At 35.4% G+C, this 25,768-nt stretch overlaps 1 protein-coding gene across 3 annotated transcripts in view; it reads right to left on the bottom strand.

Moving 5' to 3' along the window:
* Positions 1-18,398, bottom strand: part of LOC134744276 (protein eva-1 homolog C-like) — a 64,796-nt gene extending 46,398 nt beyond the window's left edge. The window contains exon 1 of one of the 3 annotated variants that reach the window (XM_063678030.1): positions 17,986-18,398. In XM_063678030.1, coding sequence (XP_063534100.1) covers positions 17,986-18,058 — 73 coding nt within the window. In that variant the 5' untranslated portion in view covers positions 18,059-18,398. The remainder of the gene's footprint in view (positions 1-17,985) is intronic. The other 2 variants (XM_063678028.1, XM_063678029.1) reach the window with 2 other exon arrangements.
* Positions 18,399-25,768: the final 7,370 nt, after the last annotated feature.

Raw genomic sequence — 25,768 nt, 5'->3', positions numbered from 1 at the left:
TCGCCTTTGTACACATTTACTATATACTCTCTGTGTTATGTACTTGTTTTGTCCAATAAACTGTTTGCTACTACTAATACTACAAATTATTGAACAATAACATGTTTCTGCTATAGTGACGTCACTCATGAGACAAAAATGGTTGTCGGCGTTTGCGGTTACGTGACATAGGTACAGATAATAAAACAGCAATATTAATTTTGAAATTAGTAATAAATCTCATGTTTTTAGAACTCAATAGTATTAAACTCGTATTTCTTATGGTAAAAACTATAAAACTAACATACTTTTAATATTTAAGTTTGATACATATATGAAACTCCCCTATTTAGTTCACCTTGAAGTTCTTCAACTTGCTTTACTTTATGTAAAATTTGATGTAGAAACATCGAGTATATACCTAGAAGGATTCTTTTTAAGACGGAGTTTGTGAGGTAAAAGTTTGTGCAGAAACATGACTTCCGAGTTCTGAGTCACCTTAGGTTTATACACAAAGAATAAGTTATGAAGTTCCGATACCCTCTGTCAGCTAAGTAATAACCTTTTTCTTTTCAAATGCATATAAATAAATAAATAAATGTTATTGGACATTCTTACACAGATTGAATACGTCCCACGGTAAGCTTAATAAGGCTTGTGATGTGGGTAATACTCAGACAATGATTTATATAATATACAAATACTTAAATACATAGAAAACATCCATTACTCAGGAACAAACATCTGTGCTCATCACACAAATAAATGTCCTTACCGGGATTCGAACCCACGACCATCGGCTTCATAGGCAGGGTCACTACCCACTAGGCCAGACCGGTCGTCAAACTACGAAACTGTGAACCACGAGTTTTATTAATAAATTAACTAAGCAATCATACTTAGTTATTTGGAGACCAATTTAAGGCAATGGCTACACAGTAAATTCCCATGTTCAAGTCTTGAAATTTTTATTTTCATATGATTTCACATACTTGAACAATGAATTAATTATGTACCCTGAAAACACAAAATGTATAGCGATGATAATCGACTTTGTAGAGGAATTTATATATAAGTACTGTAATCAAAAAAGGAATTTCAGTAACACTCGGCCAGCTACATGAGGATAATAGCAAAATAATCTATCCCCAGAGTAATCTACGGATTAAGTGTAGGTTCAGTTCGAAACAAGCCAAGACGCTCTGACGGATTTTGTGTTATATCCGAGCGATATTTATACATATACAAAATATAGGAAGTATGAAATAAAGATCATTGTATTGTAATGTTTTATTGTGTACATGAAAACACATTTCATGACTTCATGACCGTTATAATATATAACACTAAATTAACAACAAGCAAACATCAATACATTATTTAATTAGGTATTAGGATGCTTCGTGCTTCACCGTTTATTTAATGTTAGGCTACAAGCTTCCAGTGGCTGAGCAAGTTTTCAAAACAACTTGCTTAGATACTTACTTAATTGCTTATAACAGGGCTCACCTGAACTAAATATGTTTCAGTTAAAAACAGTACTCTAAATCAATTACCGAGAAAACTTGTTCAAAGGGCTTTCATTCTTAAGGCTTTTCTTATTAAACGTTACGAGTTTAACGAAGTCAGTAAAATAAAGGTTTTATTCGCAGTCAACATTTACTGGTTAACTTTATTTGACAAATGAAGACAATAACGTACTGTTTTATTTTTAAACCTCAATTTATTTGGCGTAACTTTACTGAATCTCGTGGTAAAATACATTTGTTTGGGGGTTTGTGATACGTTGGTAGGCTGGCGGAAAGCGCGCGTCTTTCAATCCGGAAGTCACGGGTTCAAACCCCGGCTCGTACCAATGAGTTATTTGGAAATTAATCACTTTTAATTACATTTATGGAGTAAGTTTTATAGGTATCTAAAATAAGCAGCGACTCACAAAATACACCTGTTCCAACTTTTGTTCAATTTCTTATGCCCTAACCTAGGTAGGTCAGTCTCTAGGAAGCTTTTAATCCTGAGTAGAAATGGAACCGATTAGCGTCAATTTTTTTTTCCTAATATTGACGATTAAGTCCCTGACTTTTAAAAGCTTCCGTTGCCTAGTCGATTGTGACCCTGCCTATGAAGCTGGAGGTCCCGAGTTTGAATCCCGGTAAGGGCATTTTCTTTGTGTGATTTCACGAATATTTATTCCTGAGTTATGGATGTTTTCTATGTATATGAGTTTATATATACATATATGTAACTAACCTAAGCGAAACACTACCATGGCTTCGTTGCCTATAAACTAACAGAAAGAAGCCGCAAGAACTGTTAGTATGCCTAAAAATACAATATGCCATGAGAGGACTCATATACTATGACTCTACAAACTTGTACACTAACGCTCAAGCTAGTCTAACTAAAAGGGGCCCACTGACTATCAGGCCGCCGAACGATATCGGCCTGTCAGTTGTTCGGAACTGTAAATTTTTTGTTCTAACTGCGGCGGACTGGTAATGGGTGGGCCCCTTTAGAATGCCGAATTACGACATGCACCCGTAAAACGTGTGTTTAAGTCTTCATTTGAAAATCACGAATTAAATTTTTCCGAGTTTACATAAGATCGAATTTCTGAATACCGAATTACTTTATTTCCGATCGGTCAATGATATTTCGAAATAGAGAATTCGGAAAAAATATTTACGAAAAAATTTAAAATCGGAACTACGCTTTCGTTCAAATGGCAATCGGATTTTAAGTATTCGGAAATAGCGCAGTCGTGATTTTCTTCTAACGTGTTTTTCAAAATCGTAATTTCGATATTTCGGAAGTGTAAAAAATCGGCATTATGTAAATCGAGGTTATGAAAGTCGGGAAACATATTTCTGAATATTTGGGTATTCCCATTAATAGTTTCTGCAAACTACTGCCTACTGTAATTCATGTTTACATCATAATCTCCACATTAATTAGTAGTAGTAGTAGTAGTAGTAAACTCTTTACTGTACAAATATACATATTAAAAATTACATGGTACAAATAATAAGATGTACAAAGGCGAACTTATCCCTTTGAGGGATCTCTTCTAGTTAACCTTTTAGTTATTAGTTTAGACTTAAGGGGGGTTCCTAATACGCTTGAAACTTATCTTTATTAGTTTTAGTGCAAAACCCACGGCTCCCGGGTATAAGGTGCAAATTCTGTCGAAATTCAAACATTTCCTCAACGATAATGAAAATGAAGATTTTGTTTATTTTACCCTTTCAGAGAACGTTCTCGTTTCTTAACCTGCTCCGTTGCCCATGAAAGTTTTCAAACGGAATTGGACGGGGTTAATGACGCGATGTTATATTTTGCCGAGGAATTTCGCTGTTTCAAAATATACACTGTCTTTATTGAGTCATAAGAATAATATTCTTCTTAAGGTTTATGTGTAGTGGCCAGACCATAGAATTTAATCATTTAAAAAAATGCCATTTTGATTAGGTAAGGTTTGAGTTTTTCATGACGTAGCCAACTAATCATTTCATGAAATGATTGCCACATCATGAAATAATTAATTCTAAGATCTGGCCACGACATAAACATCTTCTTTAACTTAATGATATTTACGCAGTTGTATTAAAATAAACTCTAAAGAAGTTTAATATTTCTGTATTCTGCTACCTATTCGCAAAAATATGTCTAGAAAAGAAACAGTAAAAACTGATTTCCAAAAAAATATGGGTCTTGTTAAGAAGATAAACGAGTTTCCTTACAAAGTTATATTTCTTCGAAAAGCTAGTAACGAATATCAAATAACATGCCCAAGGAATAATGTACGAGTATATCAAGGAACATTTCTATTTATTACGAACCGAACGTATGTACACATTCTCCACATTGTTATCTGATAACTACGGGTACATTCCCTACATTCCCACATGGAACATTCCCACTTACAGACATTTGAATTGTGAAGCAGACTGTAAACACAAGTTTTATTTTACTTGTAAAGGACATAATTGAGCAAGCAAAGCAAAGTGTATTTACAACTGTTTAGATTCTCGTAAAATTTTGTGAGCACGTTCAATAATTAAATATAATTTTTAGTGGGTTTAGTTTTTTAGACCTGACAGCTCAAAAAAACTTAAACAAAACCTGTTGTAAATTATATATAAAATGTATGAGAATTACAAATGTTCCTGTTTGCAAGCATCAATATATCATAAACCCAAACAAAACGTATAAGTATCTAACGCAGCTCATCGAATTATTTCCGCATTTTTGTTAGAATATGCTTAACAGTTTATTATCTTGGAATTATACAAAAATTCAACGGAATATTTACGTTTCCCGACAATTCTCTTACAATGTTAAATAAACGGAGGGCAATTTGGATAAAAGCGGAAATGTTTTTCGTGCAATCTAGAAATTGTATTCCGTATGGAATTGTAAGTAACAGGTATCTTTGAGGCATATGCTTCACGTACCAACTTCTTAAACATCTCAAAAAGCTAATGCATTTTTCACCACACCTGGTAAAGGCTCTCTTGATTGTTCAAAAACTAATGAGAAAGTTGCATTTTATCCACATGTGTGGCAAACTAATCTAATGCAAATTGTGAGTTGTTTCCTTATGTTGGCTGATATAATTCACTTTTAAAAGATGATTTTGAATGATAAATATTTAATAACGTTGTGGTTAAAGAAATTTATTTTCTGAAAAGAAATTTAACATTTCACTTAAATAGAGAAAATACAAGATAACACATAAAATATGAGTGAGCATGCAGGTAATTAACAAGTTATAATAACAAATAAAAACAAGAACATGTCATTCACGAGCATTAATTAGGTACTTGTAAAAATAAGCATACGAACATTCTTAGCAAAGTTGTATACATATGTTATAAACATGTGGGTATGACCAAATTTAATACAAGTTACTTATTTCTTACTTTCATTATTTGGGTTTGATTTTGTTTGATATTTTACAGTTAAAATTTATTTGTTTAACGCTCGTGCCTTGTAACCCTCGACACGCTCAAGATTCCACTTAAAAATTTTGGCATCTTTCGCTTTCGGCACAGAATAACCTTTCGGGTATCAATATTAGCACGAGCGGTTCAACAACAACTTTGTTCCATTATAAAACAAATAACTATTTTCACCGAGTGTATTTTGCAATTTTTCCTATTAAGTAACGTGTTCGTTACGTTTGGTAGCCCTTTTTGGTACGTTATAGTTTTATCTAGCATTATTATTGGTTCAAAAGATACCCCTACATTACCAGTCCATATAACAACAATTTAAGGAGTTACAAGTATCTTGCGCTATAGGTAATAGGCGACCAATTATCATACTTACTGAATTCTAACTAACGCTTGAGTTGCCTGAATGCAATTATCAAGTTTAAATGAATACTTGGCAGCCATTCTCATGCATGCTGTCGTACGTGAGACTAACTGGAAGAGATATGGCTACAACAGATAGACCGAGTTAAGTCTGCATTGTGTAACTACATACCTAATACGCCAACACCACCAAAACATCATAATATTTTCACTGTAAGTTTGACATTTAGGTAGTTTAGGTGCCATTTATTATAGTTAACCGGGAGGAGTGGAAGAAGAGGGGGGGTGCCTTTGCCCAGCAGTGGGACACAATAGGCTTGTAATAATAATTATTATTATAGCATATATTATTATGCAAGTAAAGCTGACGCTATTTAGAGCGTATTGTCAGACGTTTTACACATGCGGTCTGTGGGCAAGTTTTACACAAAGGGCCTACAACACGTTGCGAGTCCAGTACAATAATGTCCTTAGGGTGCTGTTAAGGCTGCCGAGGCACTGTAGTGCGTCAGGCATGTTCGCCGAGGCGCGAACGGACGACTTCTATGCCATTAGACGGAAGAGTGGCCTCATTACTCCGACGTGTGCGCGGCAGCACTAACAGCATGCTAGGGGCGTTAGCCGAGCGCCTTGACTGCCCGCTCATTAGGTACTGGACAGAAGTAGTGATTGGTAGGTCTAAGTAGATATAGGTTACTAACATAGTATTAAGGCTAAAATGTTACTAACAAAATATGGATCGCTTTTGATCTGAAATAAATAATTTTTATTTTTATTTTATTTATTTATAGTGAAATGGTGGAACCATCTCAAACTCCAACAGGTTTTATTTTGACGCCGATATTAGGCGAATATTAAGTATTTTATGATCATAAAAAAAAATATATATATATAAAATATTTATAAAAGAACCGGTCCAATGTAAGTTCAACTCGTGTAGAGTTGTGTACCATCACAAAAATTTTACCGGTTTTTATTAGTTATTGTACGTAATGCAGTATTTTCTTTATTATCACATTGACAGGCAAATTCGAACGTACACCTGACATAAAACCGATATTTGGATGATATTGGAATCACGCGGTCATCTCGCTCGATCTTATATTTTTACGGACAAATCCAAGTGAAATGAACGCGCGGAATGACAGCGAACTGACATGATTCCAATATGATTCAAATATCAGCTTGATGTCAGGTGCACGTTCCAATTGGCCTGCCAGTTTGAGATTAATATCTAATTATTATTTTTCTACTCCAGCACTTCAATCTGTCAATTAAAAGACTGACAGTGATACCTATCTAAATCCATTGCATTTGAGTGTTGGCGCTGAAATCAATTTGTCTATAGGATCATACGACAACTTACTTCTTAGGAGTCACCTTATGAATACAGTACAACTGTTGTAAAGTGGATCTGTTTTTAAAAGCTCGATTCAATAGAGTAACAGACATACAAACATGAGAAACTTCCATAAGGATTTGGTGGCAAATTTTCTGTCGATGGGAAAATCTCGATAGCTCAGTAAGCATCGTGGACTGGTATCCCGTATTAAATTTGCGAGATCGAGTATCGCCCGAAACTGTGATTTTTTCTAAACATTGTAGTACCGTTTGCAAATGTTTCTGCCTAATACAAAATTACTTTAGTTAATAAATACTAATGCTTAACAAATGAAAATAGTATTTTTTAAATTATTAGGACCAAAGGTTACATTAAATACTACCTAGGTTTCAAATATAGTTCCTACATTTTGCAGCAACTTAGCCTTAAATACGTAATGTTATATTTATGCTTATTCAAATAGAGTACATAAACATTCTCACAGACTCTGTAGATGTCTGCAAATAAGTATGTCTATGGATAATCATGTTATTTAAATATTTATCTGCTTTGAGGAAGAAAAGGAAATATAAGTAGAGGAAGAAAACAACCGAGCTGTGAGAGAAAATATCTATGTCGGCTCGTGTCCGCTAGTCCATGACACGCTCGTCAATTTGTTCTATAATGTGAAAATATTTTGAGTTTAAGCGTAAGTAGGTGTACACACTATGTAGATATACCGGGTGAGGCCTGTAACAGGAACAAAAAATTAAACTGACTTTTTAAAATAACGTCTGTTGATTTTTAGTACACTTCAAAGTTCTAAGACGCAATGTATTGAGAATTTTCTTATGTTTAAAGGACGATAAGCATACTCAATTATATTAATAATGGTGTACATTGAAGATAATATTTAACTTGTATGAAAAATAGGAAATCTAGACATCATAATTTTTAAAAGTTATTGAACAAGTGTCATCGTTTGAGGAGTACAATCTATGTTTTAATTATTTGCTCGTGTTACAGGCCCCACCCGGTATGCACCTACGCTGCAAGCTTATAGAAATTTATAATCAAGTTTTACCTATACGATCATCATACCTATTAAACTTTTATTGATTTAAACTTTTTTTGTTTATAAACGAAAGTATCTTACCTCGCTGCAGTATGAAATCATATGTTAGGTAGGTACCAGTTATAAATAGGATTGTAGTTGTAAAGATTATGTTTGGTATTAATATTGCAGTAATATTATAATAGGGTGTTTAACATTTTTATTATTGATGGTATCAGTCGATCAGGTTTGTTTTGAGGATCAAATGACTGTATGGGACCCATTGTCTCAAAGCAATAAATAAATTCACAAATGATGGTCAAAGTCTAGCACCCGCACTTTACTGACGAAACGCTCCTAACAAAATGGCAATACATCGTGACGTCACCATGTAACGTCGCTATTGCTTAGAAGCCGTTTTGATGTATGGAAAACAAGGATATTGCGATTTTGTCGGTGAAATATTGCGTTTATGTATATTGTTGCATTACAATATATTTTTTTAATAAAATGTAAGGAATCGAATGGTACCATTATTTGTTTCCTATAAATTTGGAAGTTAAAAAAAATTGAAACTGGTCTTGAATTTTTTTATTATTTCCATATATTTTTAAGTTTCCAATTTATTGTGATAAATTGCTCATTTTCTATCTACATATTTAACTAGATTTAGTTACAGAATTCGACATGTCGACAACCTTATTACTGTCATAATTACTCGGCTACGGGCTCTTACTTAACTGCGAAACTCCTACATTCTGAATGCAATGCAAAGTGTAAACCCTGAATATTTTATAGCGCACTATGCATGGACTTGGCTCAAATTAATACGAGTCGAGCACCTGTCTTACACAGCGAAGCATATCCGAATATGTCCGTATGAATTTACGTAATGATACACATAATCACTGCTTCTCGGAGAGATAACAAAGAAAATATATGAGTGTTACAACTTCTGCCCACACTATTCCTGATTAACGTGACTTTCGCATGTAAACTGCAGCTGCAATACTGTTGCAGCCTTGATGCCGCCTGTATCTGCAAATTATTTGATAAAAGTAGTGTTGTTTGCCGCTTGCAGCCCTTTGACTGCCACGATTATGACAATCAATCCGTCACTCACGACGTCCTAATGCCACCACCCTCCTAGTGTGAGCATTGTTTGATTGTTTCCACTAGCCAAGTGAGATAAGGTTTTACCTATGAAAATGAGATTCTATTTTCGGTACCAAAGTCGGTACATTTATGTTACTGAGTGCTTTCAATTCCAAGTACACGTTAGTTCATTAGTGGGCGGGAAACAGCTTAAACAGGACACATGGACGGGCGTTTGAGAATGGGCCCGGGCCGCAGGTATCATTTACAATTTTGTGAAAGTAATGTTATATAATCGAATTTAAACTGTTGTGAGACATACTAACATTAAATAATTTCACGGTTTAGATTCACTTGTTTTTAATCACTCGAGTGACTAAACTAGTAACGACCTCTAAAGGTTTTCTAAACAGACCTACATACATCTTTACAGTACTGTATATAATGTATTTACCCCAAATAAGAGTGTTAGAAGACTAAATAAAACTAATTTAATTAAAGCTAACAAAATAATTAAATAAAAAACCCCACCCACCCTTTACAGTTGGCGACCTAATGAATCTGCCACAGGCCATTAGATACGATAGGCGGTCCCAATATATAGAGTATATAGACTTTTATCTTAATTCACCAAGCTAAAACAGGGAGACTTGAACCGTCTTTCAAAATTCAAATGTAAATCGAAATTCAAACTTTATTTGGCCCTCGCGACGTTGCGGATTTTCAGTGGTAGTAATTTATTTTACGGGATTCGAACCCGGGACCATCGGCTTCATAGGCACCCACTAGGCCAAACCGGTCATCAAAACTCAAAAAATATTTACATCAACAAAAGGACGAAGGATTGCATAGGACTTCGATTCGATGAAAACAGGGCGAAATTCTAAATATAAGTTTTTCTATTTTATATGTAATCCAGTAACATGTACATATGCCATACGATAAATATGAAACAGTGTTTTGATATGATACAATTATCAAAACGAAGCCAATACACACTGTACCAGGCGTGTCTCACTCCGCGATTTCGTCGCATCGCTACAAGTACTGTATGTTTGTAGCGACACTATCTCCGGGCCAAATACAAAGTCGTTAGGCTATTATTTACGCTAACCAAACAACAATCAAATGAATACCTCTAAGACCGTTATAGGTATTATTGCAAACTTCGACAGAATTTTTAAAGATGGTGCATCTCTCTCGATTTGTTTTATGTGCTAAGCCACGTATAAACCATGTGATATTACTTGACGTAGCGTGTGACAACGTATTGTTGGGAGCATATTTCCGTGATATTCGAATCGAATTTAGGCCACCGCACAGACTGAAAATAGCTTGAATATTATAGAGAGATATATGTATATATGTTTCAAAGTGCACTTTTGAATGATTTTGTATTATTTCGTCTTTGCATTTGCGACCTGGTGTATTTACTAGTCCCCAAAACTCAACCATGATTTGGCTGGCCAACTTTAAACACGTACCTAAGGTCATTTTTCCAGTTTGTTATAACTTCTAAGGTATTATAACGTTGAGAATAGCCTTTTCTCCGAACTTCTTATTAGGTCTTATTCATAAATTTATTTCAATAATTCTTGACTTTGGCCGTTGGAACCCTCCGGTATTCTTAACTTATTAATTATACTTATTTAAATATAATTCGACCACCTCGCTACAAAAAAAATAGTTAGTAAAGTTTCACCTTTGAATATGTGAAAAATAGTTAGTAGTAGTAGATAACTTAATTGAAAATGAAATGAAAATGAAAATGAAAATATTTTATTTCATTAATAAAATGTTACATTACAAGGTAGTAGGTTGGGACTTCCTTTTAAGTATATTATACCTGTATCAGGAAGCCCCGCTCCTCCGTAGCAACAAGTAGTTTTTAGTTTAACAAAAGCAGAAATAAAACTTAAGCTAATATAATTTTATCTACATTAAATGTGTATGTGTGTGTAATTACGTATTTATTATGTAGACTTAAGATCTTACTACTGTTTATATAATTTTCTTGACATCTCCTCCCTTTAGCGTTATATTTTAACTGTATGTTCTTTTCCTTTTGTGCACACATGTTAAGAGTTATAGTCCAGATCTGAACTGTAAGTCATTAATGTAGTTTTGTGAGCCAAATAAAAAAAAATAGTATTAAATATTATGACGACCGCCAGAACGTATTCCAATATAGTAGACCGTGTCTAGGTCTGTACCTACTATTCAACGGAGCCCCGACGTTCTGTCGCCAAAATAGTGTTTAATTTTTAAGTTTATGAAATTAATATGTATGTTAGTCTATAAGGTATATGTAATATGGACCTTGTTGCCTGAATTAAATTTTAAAATAAAATAAAATAAATAAATTATGTACAATCGGGGACATTCGCGGTGAACCACCTTAAGAGCAAAAATCGTTTAAACGTCTTGCAGGCGGTCAGGCGATAGCATAAAAGTGATCACCAATTAATGACCATGATGACCAAACACCTACATTTTTAAGTGCCATGCTAGCACTTAAAAATGTAGGTGTTGAAAAAAAAGGTTAGCTCAGGTAAAGTTTATTGCCATCCATTGGCTTAGTGACGGTCGGCATTTGCAAACTAAGATAAGGAATCCAAAATGCATCCTCATTGGTTGTATTTATGGGGAGGCGAAGCTTAGCCTAAACAACAACTAATAAAGTGTCCTTACTACATATTGTTTGTCTCATTACCTTCTTTTACCCTTTAATATTAAGATAAAGAATCCTAAATGCATCGTAATTGGTTATCTCTATGAGAGGCGGAGTTCAGCTCGCTCGTGAGGATTGAGGTAAAAAAATTCTGAACTGGTTCACCGCCAATGTCCCCGATAGTACCTAAAATAAATACTGAATTTCTGCATGTTAGGTATCGTTCATCATGGTATCGCTGTAAGGAGAACACTAGCGTGGAGAAAACGTAGCAATGATGGTAATTCATGTCATTTTCGTTTCCGATCTGTCACACAATAACCGAGAAATTCCGAAGTTTAAACTGATTTTAATCTCATAGGTACCCTAGACCCCATTTTTTATGCACGCCTAAACACAAACAGAATCAGCGGTTGTATGATCTTATACTATTTATACTTACACAAATTATTAGTCTTTCAGTGTACCTATATATATGACACATACACCGCAAGATAACATAAGCTTCATCTCTACATAGTACCCAGATAAGTAATATTCTGTGTATTTACTTATGGGATTAACGAAGTTTGTTTTAATCTTTTAATTTGTATGACGTTTCCGGTTCAATGTGAAAACTTGGCGAGGAAAACCATTAACCTGAAGTAACTATCTGATTCAGACTTTCTGTTTTTTTTTGGTAGTTCGTTACGGCGAAAACCTTTGTATTTGGGTTTTTAGGATGAAGCCGCGGTCCTGTTGTTAACAGTGAAGTTTAGTACAAAGGACTGAAATACGTTTCATGTAAAAAAACAGTAAGGAAGGATACACAAAGGCTAAACCATGGCCGCAATGCCCGCAATAATATATGTATTATGATTTGTATGTGTAAGTACTAAAAATGATCCCTTAGAAGTCCGTTATTTTTATACAGGATGACCTTAGCCATTGAAAAAACCCTGAAATCCCACGTAGGGTTACTTCTCAGGAATGCTCTAACGTTAATATTTTTTTTAATAGACCAAAAGATAAAAAAATAAATTTTAAAACAAAAATTAATTCCAATGATCGACAACAAAAAGAAACATACGGTATTAATCGTTGGCAGTGTTTTTGACAACTTGTTCTTCTTCTTTTAAAATTATGGCTTCAGCCCAGTGGGACTATTTCGCCAGTATCAAGGTATTGAGAGGTTTACAAACGACAAAAATTGTACGGTTGTACAAGACAGTGTACGGTGATTTGTTAGCTCTTGTAAATCGATAGCTAGTCTTTACAAGAAGCACGTGGACTACCGGCCGTTGACTCCAAGATGGTGGTTAAACGCGCTTCAAAATTAATTCTCCATTCACTGCACACTACCACATTAGTTTACTGTATAATAAGCTATCGATATTACACTTTAAACAATATTAATAAGCAAAAAACAAAGTAATTAATCACGATGCTAACTATCAAGATGGCGCTCGAACCGGAAGTGACAACTTGTTCGAAAATGTGCGGCAATGATGACATTTATAAAAAGTCAAAATCTTATTAATGTCATAAATATAAAAGATAATCAATAAGGTCGAAGAAGGTTTCATACTATTTATTACCTCAAGAGCTATTAACACATACAGGCTGCACCAAAGTAAAAAATCGTAATTTGTTAATTTCTTCGTAACCGCTACACCGGTTGTTATGATACTTGGTATACTGATTCTAAATACCCTAATGCATATGTACATTTCGGCTTTGTCCAATGGCTAAGGACAACCTGTATAAAATTGTTTCATACTAAAAACTATGTTTGAGTTGATGCAAAATATCCCATTTTCGAGTTTTTTCACCAGTCGTGTCCTTATACCATTTATCACTCGATTATAATTAATAACTATAGTATTTAGTGCCAGGATCATAAAACTGGGTCAAAGATAATTTCGCGTTTTAAAACCCTGTAAAATAGGGTTGCCCTAACGCGATTCAGTCACGACGCGAATTCGTGTTGTCACGTTTTTAATTAATATACGAGGGCAGGGTGCGGACACACGCGTGACCTATCCTGGCCTTCATTCTAAACTCTTACCGATCATTATCTTTATGAAACCATTATAACCTAACCTCTAGTCCAGTAACGGTTATACGTGGTCAAAGACTTCACTTGTACTGGCACAGCGTAGACGAATGCTTTGTGAGCGATTAGAATATCAGCCCCGTGACATTATATGATATTCATCAATTAGCAATACAGCTAGCCCTACCCCAGGCAACAAAATGTACGTTTGACATCAAAGGTTACTTATACTGACAATTGTATAACGCAAAAGCTTGTTTCGATGTTCCTAACATAGCGACTTTCCTTTGTATTAATCAAGTCCGTAATTGGATTTATACATTTTTTTTACAGTTTTTAATTTTTATTTATTCTGTATTACACATAATATCAAGATAAAATACTTATCAATTTCTTACCATGCTTAAAGTAAGTATATGCTGATTGCGGCTACAGCAGCATTTGTTAATCAATTGATACCTATGGATTTCCCATAATGGAATTTACCTACCTATTCATCTCAACCCTATAATTGTATACGAGTTCAGAACATTAACCCAGAGTCGCTGAACTATGTAGGTATGTACGCGAACCTGAACTTAAAATTAAATTGTATTTTATTCTAATCTAGTAACACCACGGTGCAGTGTAGTCTTGATTAAAAACCGCAAAATATTGGTATTCAGAACATTTCGCAAAGGCGTGTTCACGGTTTATACATAAATTACTGTCAGGAACTCAGATAAGAATATTTACTTCACAGAAGATATAAAACATGCTGGCACCTAATTAGGGGCTGATCAGAACTTGAATCTTATCCTAACTAATGACAAATAGGTCGTACGCGGCGACTTTTTGCTGCGATTTAAGAATTCAAAAGTTGTAAAAGCTTTATAAGGAGAAGTCTGTGTGATTTAGAGCCAGTTGCACCAACTACACTTAATAACAGACTGATCAACATCACTCAACAAAGTACTATGAAAATTCCCATACAATAATATTTAGCGAACGCTTTAACGGTGACTGACGGTTTGGTGCAGCCGACCCTTACAGGCCAATTCGAGTTTTAGTTATTCGATATGTTTCCGATAGGAAAACGTCACTTTTGACACTGACAGATCAGTATCACATCAGAAACAAATCGAATAACTCTGTGCCTCCAGTGTAAAAGGGTTTAAGTCGAGTGTGTCCAAATTACAAATTTTGCCAGTAACAGGTTTATTTTATAAAATTACATCTTTTGTGTGGACACTCACAGCCCTACGACCTCTAATTGCTGAGATATCGATTGTGTAAAAGGATTAAAGTTTGCCAAAAATCTTTACTATTACGTTCACATCGATTTATTTTCATATTATCTCGTTTAAAAAATCGGTACTTAAGAATCGTGTTACGAACGATGGTTAAAGTAAAGTTTAATCTTCGTGAATAAACTACATTTCAAGTAACATTCGGTGTAAAGAAATCAAAATTCACTTAGATCTATTTCAACTACCGGGTCTAGTTCGTGAATGACAGTAAAACTTAAGTTTTTTTATTATTCACAAACAATTTTTAGTATGTCATGATGTGGGGTATAAATTTATTTACTTTGGTCGTTTTTCACAATCTAGTTTAGCTAAATTGAGTTAATGATTATGGTTAATGTTCACATAGATTCCTTTTCATATTAATTTTTAGTTAGTCAATGTGAAAAATAAAGTAAATTTTGCCCACTTTTACAATGTTATTCCATTCATTTTTTACGTTCACATTGAGAAATGTAGTTATTATAAAATTAAATAAACTGTTCGATGTTGTGCAAAAGTCAAAACGATGGAAGTCAATATAGGATTCGCGGGGTGCAGAAGAGGGGTCGGCGGCGCGTACGCCGCTCAGCTCCCGAGACTCCCGAGAGTCCCGCTCGTGTCATCATGACATTCATGACGCATGCCAGCTTTTATAACGTCAGTGTGCTTTTTGACTGCGAGAGAAGTAAACGAAAAAAAAGGAAACGTTCTTGTTCATAAGTAGAGGTAAGTGAATTCAATATCAAACAAAAAGTCCTGTAGAAGAAAAGACAACTGGAATGAGACTGATTATAAAATAATTGGGAAACAAAACAAAAGAGGAAAACAAGGATGGGGAAGAAACACCAATATGTACAACTGCCCTGTTGTACTGAACCATTAGCAATTTCAGTAGAAAAATTAAAGATACCTATTCACTCTTTAATTACATTGATATTATTATTTTTGGTTTGGTTATTTTACCATCATACAAAAAATTGCTATATTGAATTCCCGAAATGGTTTCTTTACACAATACAAAAGTTAAAAAAGATTTTAGCAACACTAGAGAAAGTGCAGTTTAACCTTTTCACACATTCATTATTTTTGTGAAAAGGGATATGTTTTTTTTTGAAAGCCAATATTTCTGTTACTTTCACAATAGTCACGTCAATTTAAATGAAAATTTATAATTCATCACCTAAACTATCTAAACTAAAACCAAAAACCTAATTTTTTTAGAAAGAATCCAGAGAAAACACGGTTTGAAACGTTTATCGGCCATACTGAAAAACGACACTTTTTGAGTTTAACCCTTCTACACTGGAGGCACAGAACTAAAGCTCGAATAGACCTGTTAGTCTGGCCAATAGCCATAACATAATGCAACGACCGAGCTGTTGCTACGAAACTTCGACGAGGCTACGGTGTTGCTACGTTCGTAGTGAACGTTACGCAAGCGTAGCGCAATAAGGTTCGCTTCAATCAAATAAATCCGTATTTGGACTCCAAATACGGATAAATTTTGGAGGCATAATTGGTCTCTTAAAAACATAATACAAATTTTTATTTTATTTTTACATTGCAGAGTAACTCTCTCGCGCATATATGTACGATTATGTTAGTGTAAATTAGACGCACATATATTAAAATTATTGTGTTTGTTTGTAATTAGGAATATTATAGTTACATATACCTACAGGTTTTTCAAAGCATGTTAATTAATGTTTATGATTTTAAGATAATTTTAATCTACATATTATGTTTTCATAAATATTCAAGCAAATGTAAATTGAATGAATATTTAAAACACTCCACCAAATCACCATGCTTGTAATATTGGCTTTATGTTAATAATTAATAACATAAAGTACCTAGATAGTTAGAAAATCAAATGTATAAAAACAGTCTGTCCTTCAACAATCTAAGAACAAGCCAATTGTCTAGAATTATCATTATTCTTGATTGTTCTCGTAAATCCTACTAACATTTCTTATAAGTAGATCCCAATAAAGCTCTTTTCAAACCAGGATAAAAGTATCTACAAATAAGTCAATATGAAAACGCTAAACGAGATTGCTTTTACAGCGCGTCAAACAGGCTAATGTATTTCTTAAGCTTTGAGAAGAAAGCTCAATTTCGCTTGAAGTGTATTAAATGCCCGATCAGTCTGCGTTTGATCGTAATAAGAATATGTTGAACTACCCTCTGATATGATCTACGTATCTTTTGTTATATTTAATATGGCTATTGTTTTCAAACTGGCTATGTTTCCTATCATTATATATAATTAAGACATCCCAGTCAGTATCCCAGTAGCTGAAACATGTTATTCAAAACCAATATTAATATAGTATTACAATTTAAACGTCATAATTAATACGACCCACTGCTGGGCTCAGACCCCCTCTCAAATACGAGAGATTGGGCTATAGTCCCCACGCTGGCCTTTGGCCAAATTGCCATATTTTGACCTTTGCTGTCATATTTAACGATCAGGGCGCCAACGTGCCAATCGTTAACGCTCCGTAGCGAACAAAACGCAACTGTCTCTGTCGCACTAACATGGAAGAGTAACACAGAGAGATGACTACACTACACCACGGAGCGTAAGCGATTGGCACGTTGGCTAGGCACCCAGTTCATTAATTGTCTGTAGTGCATCTCGTCCTAAAACTTCTAAATGTACTTTTTAATATGAAGAGGTGTTTATTTATTAATTGCACCCTGCGCTATTAATTAATTATTACGGTTCTGGGTATAGTTAGTAGGTTCTGTACCATGTTAAAGGCCAATTTAACCCCTATTTTATTTTATTCATTAAGTGAAAACAAGCAAAAGGGTCAATGGCGAGTCATTATGCTCATCAGGATAAAAACTTCTGTGATATTGTGACAAAACAGTTACTGGCCTTGTTTTAGCGTTAATTTTGTTTCGCGTGCTTATCTACATAATGAATTCATAGTCCATTTTGATAACACGCTCTACACAGTTCACATTTAAATTACTTTGACAAAGCAACACATCTAATATTTTGTAAAACGAACACCGTATCAGACACAAGATTTCAATAGGTACCAAAGAAATGTCAATTCAATATGGATATAAATGCGTCGCGCTCGTTAGGTACATGTGGCTGCGCTAAAGAGCAAGCTCACGCAACGAATACATTTGCAATATCATTTTGGTACGTCAAATGAGCATAAGGAAATAAGCCTCCGAAAAGCCGGCTTAATTAATTAAAACAACGATAAATCTCACCGACCTAAATTATCCGAGTAGATACTTGATGGCCCCGGCAATATTAGGAACGCGGCGATAATCGCAAACGCGTACATCCTCAAAAAGTTCACTAAAGTTCCCAAAACACCGTGAAAGTTAAATAAAACCGACCAATTTTTAAGCTAGGATAACTCCCACCGAAGATTCAAAAGTAAACACGCGCAAGAATCAAAACATGATAACACATGTCAAGCCACGTGGGCTGTCAAGCGAGTGGAACTGGTACCCGTTTAGTGTGGGAGAACGTGTGGCCACTACGCCGCCGGCCGAGCGACTGACTCGGCTGACGGGCTCACCCCTTCGCCTATATTGGTCACGGCTCGCGAGCCCATCAATTATCTCTGACGTTTCAATGAAACCTTCCTTTCCTGGAAATTATTAGTTTGAGACAATTATCCACATAGAAAATATTTTTTGACTTTAATTAACGCCAAAGATATTTCAGCTGCAGCTGTATTTAATATTTATTTTACTAGATTTTAATAGGGTATTTGACTGTATTTAAAATAAATTATTTTACACCGTGCATAAAATAAAGGACCAGAAGGTTAATAGAGAAACGTAGACAGCAGTTATTTTACACAATTTCTAATTTAAAACCTGTATAAAACTATAAAGAGTAGGTAATTTGATTGTGACGTCACATGCTAGTGTTTCATATAAATTCCATAGTAGCAAAATCGTTTCGTCAGTTCGTAAAAAGAAACTGATTTGACTAGTAGTCATTTACCCTATTGGATCAGTATAGGTATAATCAATATCCTAGGACTATTTTGAGGGTGTAGGTATTTCAGTTTAATTTAATTACTTTGAAATATGTATTAAAGTTCAGTACCCACAATTTAACACGGTAAACAAATTTACTCTGTTTTTTACTGTTTGTAAATTACTGGAGCAGCATTCATATTTAATCATTTAAAATTGTTTCTTATCAAAGAGAAATATTAACTAAAGATCTACAAATTATACTCGTATATATAATGTTTGTATCCGTATTCATATTAACATTAATGTTAGGTACCTACGTACTCACGTAATTTTAGTCGATTATCGCTCGACATGACCTTCGACATACCTGACTCGCGGGAGTTTTGTCATTCATATTCATAACATTACACTTTTTAAAAATATATGTCTTCATTAAGTGCAAATATACATTAAATAATCAAACAAAGAACTTAATAAGACGTCAGTACTGTATCAAAATGATATTGTCAATGATTTTGATTATCAATGATCGGCAATTTGGTTGCCCCTAGGGGTAAAGTCGCCTGTATCCTGCTTTCTATACAATTAGTCTGGCGTCGTGGGTAGTTGGGTACTTAAGTTGGGGCACCGACCGTACATTAAGTACAAATATAAGAGGGCCGAACATGATACTGATCAATGCACACTCGTTTCAAACGACGTTTTTCAGCATATATGCGAGGTAAAACAAGAATTGAAGAGTTAATATGTACATTATATTTGTCGGAATCTCGGAATGCTCACACGAGATACTTTGATGGCTCCAACCTATGGTTTCCGCCGCCGCCGTCGCCAGTCGCGCAATGTCGTGGCCGAGCCATTAGCGTTTTCCTAGGCGAGCGATTTTGACGCGAACGCGAAACGGTGCGGCGCGCTGCGGTGCGATGCGGTGCGGTGCAGTGCGGCGGCCTTGTCCTACGTGCGCGCGGATTCAATGAGAAGCGTGTGGCGTGGCGGCGTGCCTTGCCTATGTTTATATGTATGACGCGCCACCACTGCTACAAATAGTAAACGATAATGTATTATAAATAGTTGTTCAAAAAATAACTTTATTGTACCAGTCTTAATTAGAATACTAAACTTCGCCTGCATCCACAAAACGTATTAAGTAGTATTAGGGTACAAACTCAATCGAATTATCTAATTATAGCAAAACCTAAAAAAAACAGGCAATTTGTACTAGACGGTTGACGGAGGGTTCTAGACGACAATATATAGATATGTATACAATACTTGTATACATAGAAAACAAATATTTAGATGTTGAAAATATCGTTAAATGTTTTTTTCGTTCTGAATTATCCTCAAAAAATAGTCCCCAACACGCAATGAAATTGGTAAATATATCAAATCAACTTTGGTATTGTGGGCTTCCCGGGAAATACCTGCATTGGGAAAGCGTGGCTTCATTTAAACCTATCATTTCGGAGGAGCGTTATGAGGAGATGTGGAGGTTAGACGTCGTACGTACCTGTTACTCGTCTCTGTTCCAAAGTAAGTAAATAAAACTCAACATGAAATTATGAAGGATGAGCAGAACATGACTGGAATATTTTAATTAAAGCGAATAAAAAGTAAAATAAACACAATTTTGTTAAACGTCGGACGCGAGTCTAGTTTAAAACGAATATTACTAGTAGCAGGAGTATTTTATTTAATAAAAATAAATGAAAAATATGTTAAGTATTTATTTTAACATAATAATTATGATAAACTAACACAACATATTTTACTTTCGTAACATTTATTACACACCTACCTAATTTATACTGATTGTTGGCGCAACATAAGTACTCATACGAAGACCGATTGGACCGGAAGGGGCTACACACATTTTATATAGATATCTCGAATACCTAAACTGTATCTAGTTAATATTGTCTTCGGTTACCGCGATAGTTACTCATGAAATAAAACTATGAAAACGGATTATATCGCGTATATTGAATTTATAATACATCCCGACGTTTCGAACTCTTTACAGCGTTCGTGGTCAACGGGTGACTGAGGAAAAATTGCAAAGTGCAAAAATACCCACATACTAAAATAATGAACAATCATAGACTACAAACTTTAAGGCTGGTTGTACATGCAAAATCGGTTCATACGGCTAGTTATACACTATAATTATTTTTCAAGTAAAGATATATATATATACGCGATAAAAACTATGCCGGCTCCAACCCTACACCACGGACCCGAGAAGATTTAATTCCCTCCTAAATTGTAGGAGGGTATCCCAATATGGGACCGGCAACAAACTCGGCGGGACACATCTTTTCAAAACATCAGAATGTCCAGCATCATCCAACACTAAGGTCTCACAGTCCATGTCTCGCTTGCTCCTTTATCAGATGGACTACAGGATCCCAAGCTGGTGGTAGAGAAAAGCCATCTTCCCTATTAAAGTTTGGATATTTCTTAATCTCAATGGCCAGAGGCATTATTTTAGTATGTGGGTATTTTTGCACTTTGTAATTTTTCCTCAGTCACCCGTTGACCACGAACGCTGTAAAGAGTTCAAAACGTCGGGATGTATTATAAATTCAATATACGCGATATAATCCGTTTTCATAGTTTTATTTCATGTATCTAGTTAAATTAATAAAAAAAAAGAAGATAATATTATCCTGGACTTTCTTCATTATTCACCACAAGAGCTTTATTGAGGAGTACATCGACCACTGATATTAAGTATACTTATTATTATTATTATTTGGAGCCTTACGTGTCCCATTGCTGGGCAAAGGCCTTCCCCAATTTCTCCACAGATCTATGTCCAGCGCTGTGTCTGGCCACTCCTTCAAAAAGGAGTCTAGTTCATCCCGCCATCGCCGGCAGGGTCTGCCATGTCCCCGATTTGAGTTTTCGGGCTCCCACTCTGTGGCGATTTTGCCCCACAACTCATTCGACATTCGGCAGACGTGACCAGCCCAGATACTTACATAATATTTTAAAGATTAATAACTTATAAAATAATAAAAGCAAGGTAGATATAGATAGATAAGATTTATTTGTTGCTGCAATAACACACAATAATATACAATGACATTCAAACAATAAGACAAAATAATGTAACATCACAATAATACGAAATTAAATACAATTAAGTAGTTATTCCTGTCTGCATTGCAGCAAAGTAAAAGGGTACCCAGCTCAGTGTTGGTATTCTGCTGGAGCACAAGTCAAGTGCAAGCCATGCAATATTTAAAAAGATGTCCATGTTACGATGCATCTTACGTAAGCGAACAACTCGCGAACGCGTAGTGAAGCGGCGAGGCGCGGCGCGGCGGGCCCACGGCGTTCACGTTCGCAACGAGATAGCCCACGTAGGAAACTTCTATAATTATTATATATTATAAGGATTGATTCACCCCGCGCCGCGCCGCGCCGCTTCGCGTTCGCGTGTTGTTCGCCTACGTAGTACGCTGCGTTACCCGTAAATAAATTATTTTTATTATGATTATTAAAATTACGAAGTTCGTATATCAAAATACATTAAGTCACACTAAATTAAAGGTCACATTCGGATGTCAACTACAGCTGCATTATTAAATATAAGTATAAAGAACGGGTCACACGTATTTTAAGTCGAAAAACGCTCGACATGTTTCACTCCGTACCGAGAAGTGTCATCATCAGGAGCTTGCGTTGACGGTGACGGACCGGCGCAGACTGCGGGCCGCAGCTGCACTGCTGTTGCGACATTCATTACTGCGGCGGTATTGATGCCGCCGCTGTAACTGTCAATGTCCTTCATAAAATGAGTGACCGATTGAATGTAAAAAATCGGGGCAGTAATGCGGCGGCGAACGTCAGTCGTTTTAGCAGTAAAGCCGTAACAGTAATGCAGCTACAGTTGACTTCCGTAAGTCACCTTAACGGTTACGACCACATTTCAATTAACCTATGGCACCCTTATTAGTTAATCTATGGCATCATATTTTGGGGTAACTCAGTCAACATAAATTTGCTCTCCAAAAAAGTGTGAGAAATATATTATATACCTATATACCTATATAGGAAATTTGTTTATTTGTTAAAGAACACAAATACATTTGTTAAAAAATGTAATTCTAAGGAAAATATACGATCTCAATACAGATATGACATAATGCACAGTTCACCCTTCAAGTTATATCTTAAATAAGAGTACTTATGTTAATAGAATAGAAAGATACAATCACTTCTTGTATATTTTAAATGTATCTATTACCATGTGTTGATGAATAAACTATTATCTATCTATCTATTTATCTATCTTGCCTAATAATGCTTGGATGGAGGTCAATTTAAACTTAGGTTAAAAGATTGGCTGCTGTATAAACGAGTATTTTTTTTTGTAATTTAGACAAGCTATATAAAATTATTTTTTAGACATTAAATTTAGTAATATAAGATATATTGTATGCTCGAAATGGGCAAAATTGTTGATACCATTGTATTAATATCATGTTAATACTTTTTACACAATTTTGACAATAAAATATTATCTTATCTCATCAATTTGTACTAAAAAGTTTGCACTACATAAAAACTTTTATAAAAAAAAGATAAACCGACTTCAAAAAGGATGAAATAAAATATTATCCTTTTTAGGGTTCCGTGTATATGCGTTACCAACTGATATGTTTGAAGTCGGTGCCAAGCCAAATTTTAAACCATATATTCATAGTGATTTTGGTGCAATTCGATAAGGATGCGGCTATATAAGTATGTACGTTGGATTGTATATCCAACGTACATACGTACAACGTAGTAACGTAGGCGAACAACACGCGAACGCGAAGCGGCGGCACGGCGCCTTAATTAATCCTTTGATACCTATAGAAGTATCCTACGTCGCGTCGCTTCTCTTCGCTTCGCGAGTGTTCGCCTATGTAAGACGCAGCGTTACACGACGACAACAAACGAACTTTCTGTAGGTATTTAAGAACACACCTCAGAACAGAACACATGGTTGAACCTTCTTAGCGCAGTTCGTACCATACTTGTCGGCACATTAGTGTAAATCTGATGCGTTTATTTGTTGTCGTATTTTTTAAAGAGCATTTCTTACTAATTTTTAACAGTCCATAGCACGCAAGAGATTTCAAAATATAAAACAATTCAAGGAACCTTCATGCCAAATTTCAGCTAAAGCGGTTCAGTTGTTTAGCCATGAAACGGTAACAAAGAGGCAGACAGAATTACTTTCACGTTTATAATATTTGTACAGGTGTAATGGGATTTGTAGACATAAAGCTGATTATTTTTGACTGGCACCGACTTCAAACATATCAGTTGGTAACGCATATACTTAAACACGGAACCCTAAAAAGGATAATATTTTATTTCATCCTTTTTGAAGTCGGTTTATCTTTTTTTTATAACAGTTTTTATTTTTAGTTTTAAGACATTGTTAAGAGCGTGACGCATGAATGAAAAACATAATTATGTTTAACTCTAAATTCGTAAACTTTATTAAATAATCAGAATTTTCCTCGAGTCCGTCTGGGAAATCATTCCTGTCACTAAATCCACTCTCCGCCCCGCCTCTGACCCAATCCCTCAAACCCCCCGATCACTCAAACTCACAGCACATCAACCCCTGATCACTGAACCCCTCGACCCTAAACCACCAACCCTTCAACCGCCACTCCCCGACCCCTAACCTCAGACCCCTTAACTCCTCACCCTAACCCCCAATACCTTAACTCCCAACCACTCAGTCCCCGACCCATCAACTCCCCTCCCCTCAACCCCCAACCTCAAACCCCCCAAATACTAATACCCTCTACCTTCACCTCTCACACCTACCCCTCACCTCTAGTCTCTTTGGTTGTTTCCAACACTACCTACATCAAAAATAATACACATACGAGGGAAGTTCCACATTTCGTCCGTGGTCTTCATCATCAGTAGCCTTACCTCGAGTTTGACATTGATATATTCGCTATCGCGTGCTTACTGTTTATGCATCTCGCTCGTACTGGCATATTAGTGTACAAAGTAAGTTATGAAGACGCTACCGAATATTTAGTGTCAAACTCGTGGTTAAGCTACAGTTGCGCCACATCAAATTGGTGGTTTTTGGGAGGAAATGCTTGAGTTATTTTAGAAAACACCGAAATCACCATACACGTGCCTTTAAAAATTGAGGAGTTCCCTTAATTCCTCACGGATTCCATCATCAGATCAAAACCAGAAATATTACGAAAACACCTTGGAGGTAACTTGTTTCAACAGAAAAAGAATTACTCAAATCGGATCATGGGTGCCGGAGTAATCGCTGAAATCATTATCATCAAAACAATCATCATCATCAGCTCCACTTCATCAAATTGGTGGTTTTCGAGAGAAAATGCTCGAGTTGCTTAAGAAAACACCCAAATCACCATACATGTGCCTTTAAAAATTGAGGAGTTCCCTCAATTCCTCATGGATCCCATCATCAGAACAGCACCAGATTAATGTGGGACCACTTTGGAGGTAGTAGTAGTAGTAGTAGTAGTAGTGATCACTTTATTGTACACAACACAGTTCCTTTCAAACAAAAAAATAATTGTTCAAGTCGGACCACGGGTCTCGGCGTAATCGCTGAACATCCTACATTAAAAAAATCATCATCTCTATCATCAAAACAATCATCATCATCAGGTCCACTTCATCAAATTGGTAATTTTCGAGAGAAAATGCTAAAGTTGCTTATGAAAACACTCAAATCACCATACATGTGCCTTTAAAAATTGAGGAGTTCCCTTAATTCCTCAGGGATCCCATCATCAGATCAGAACCAGATTAATATGAGACCAACTTAAAAGTAGTTTCTTTCGAACAAAAAAAGAACGGGTCTCGGAGTAATCGGTGAACATACATAAAAAAAAATAGCCCAAACTGAATACAGAGGAGGCTCCTTCTATGAAATTGAAGTCGGTTAAAAACGCCTATTTTCTGTAGACACAGAACATTTATTAGAGTTAGTATTCTTGAAAATGGCGAATTACGCCTTTAGCTTTGGGTGGCGAGAACTGCGATTT

This window comes from Cydia strobilella, chromosome 9 (assembly GCF_947568885.1).
Source record: "Cydia strobilella chromosome 9, ilCydStro3.1, whole genome shotgun sequence".
NCBI classification, from domain to species: domain Eukaryota; kingdom Metazoa; phylum Arthropoda; class Insecta; order Lepidoptera; family Tortricidae; genus Cydia; species Cydia strobilella.
The sequence above is the reverse complement of the archived record's forward strand: the minus strand, read 5'-3'. Positions and strand labels throughout refer to the sequence as shown.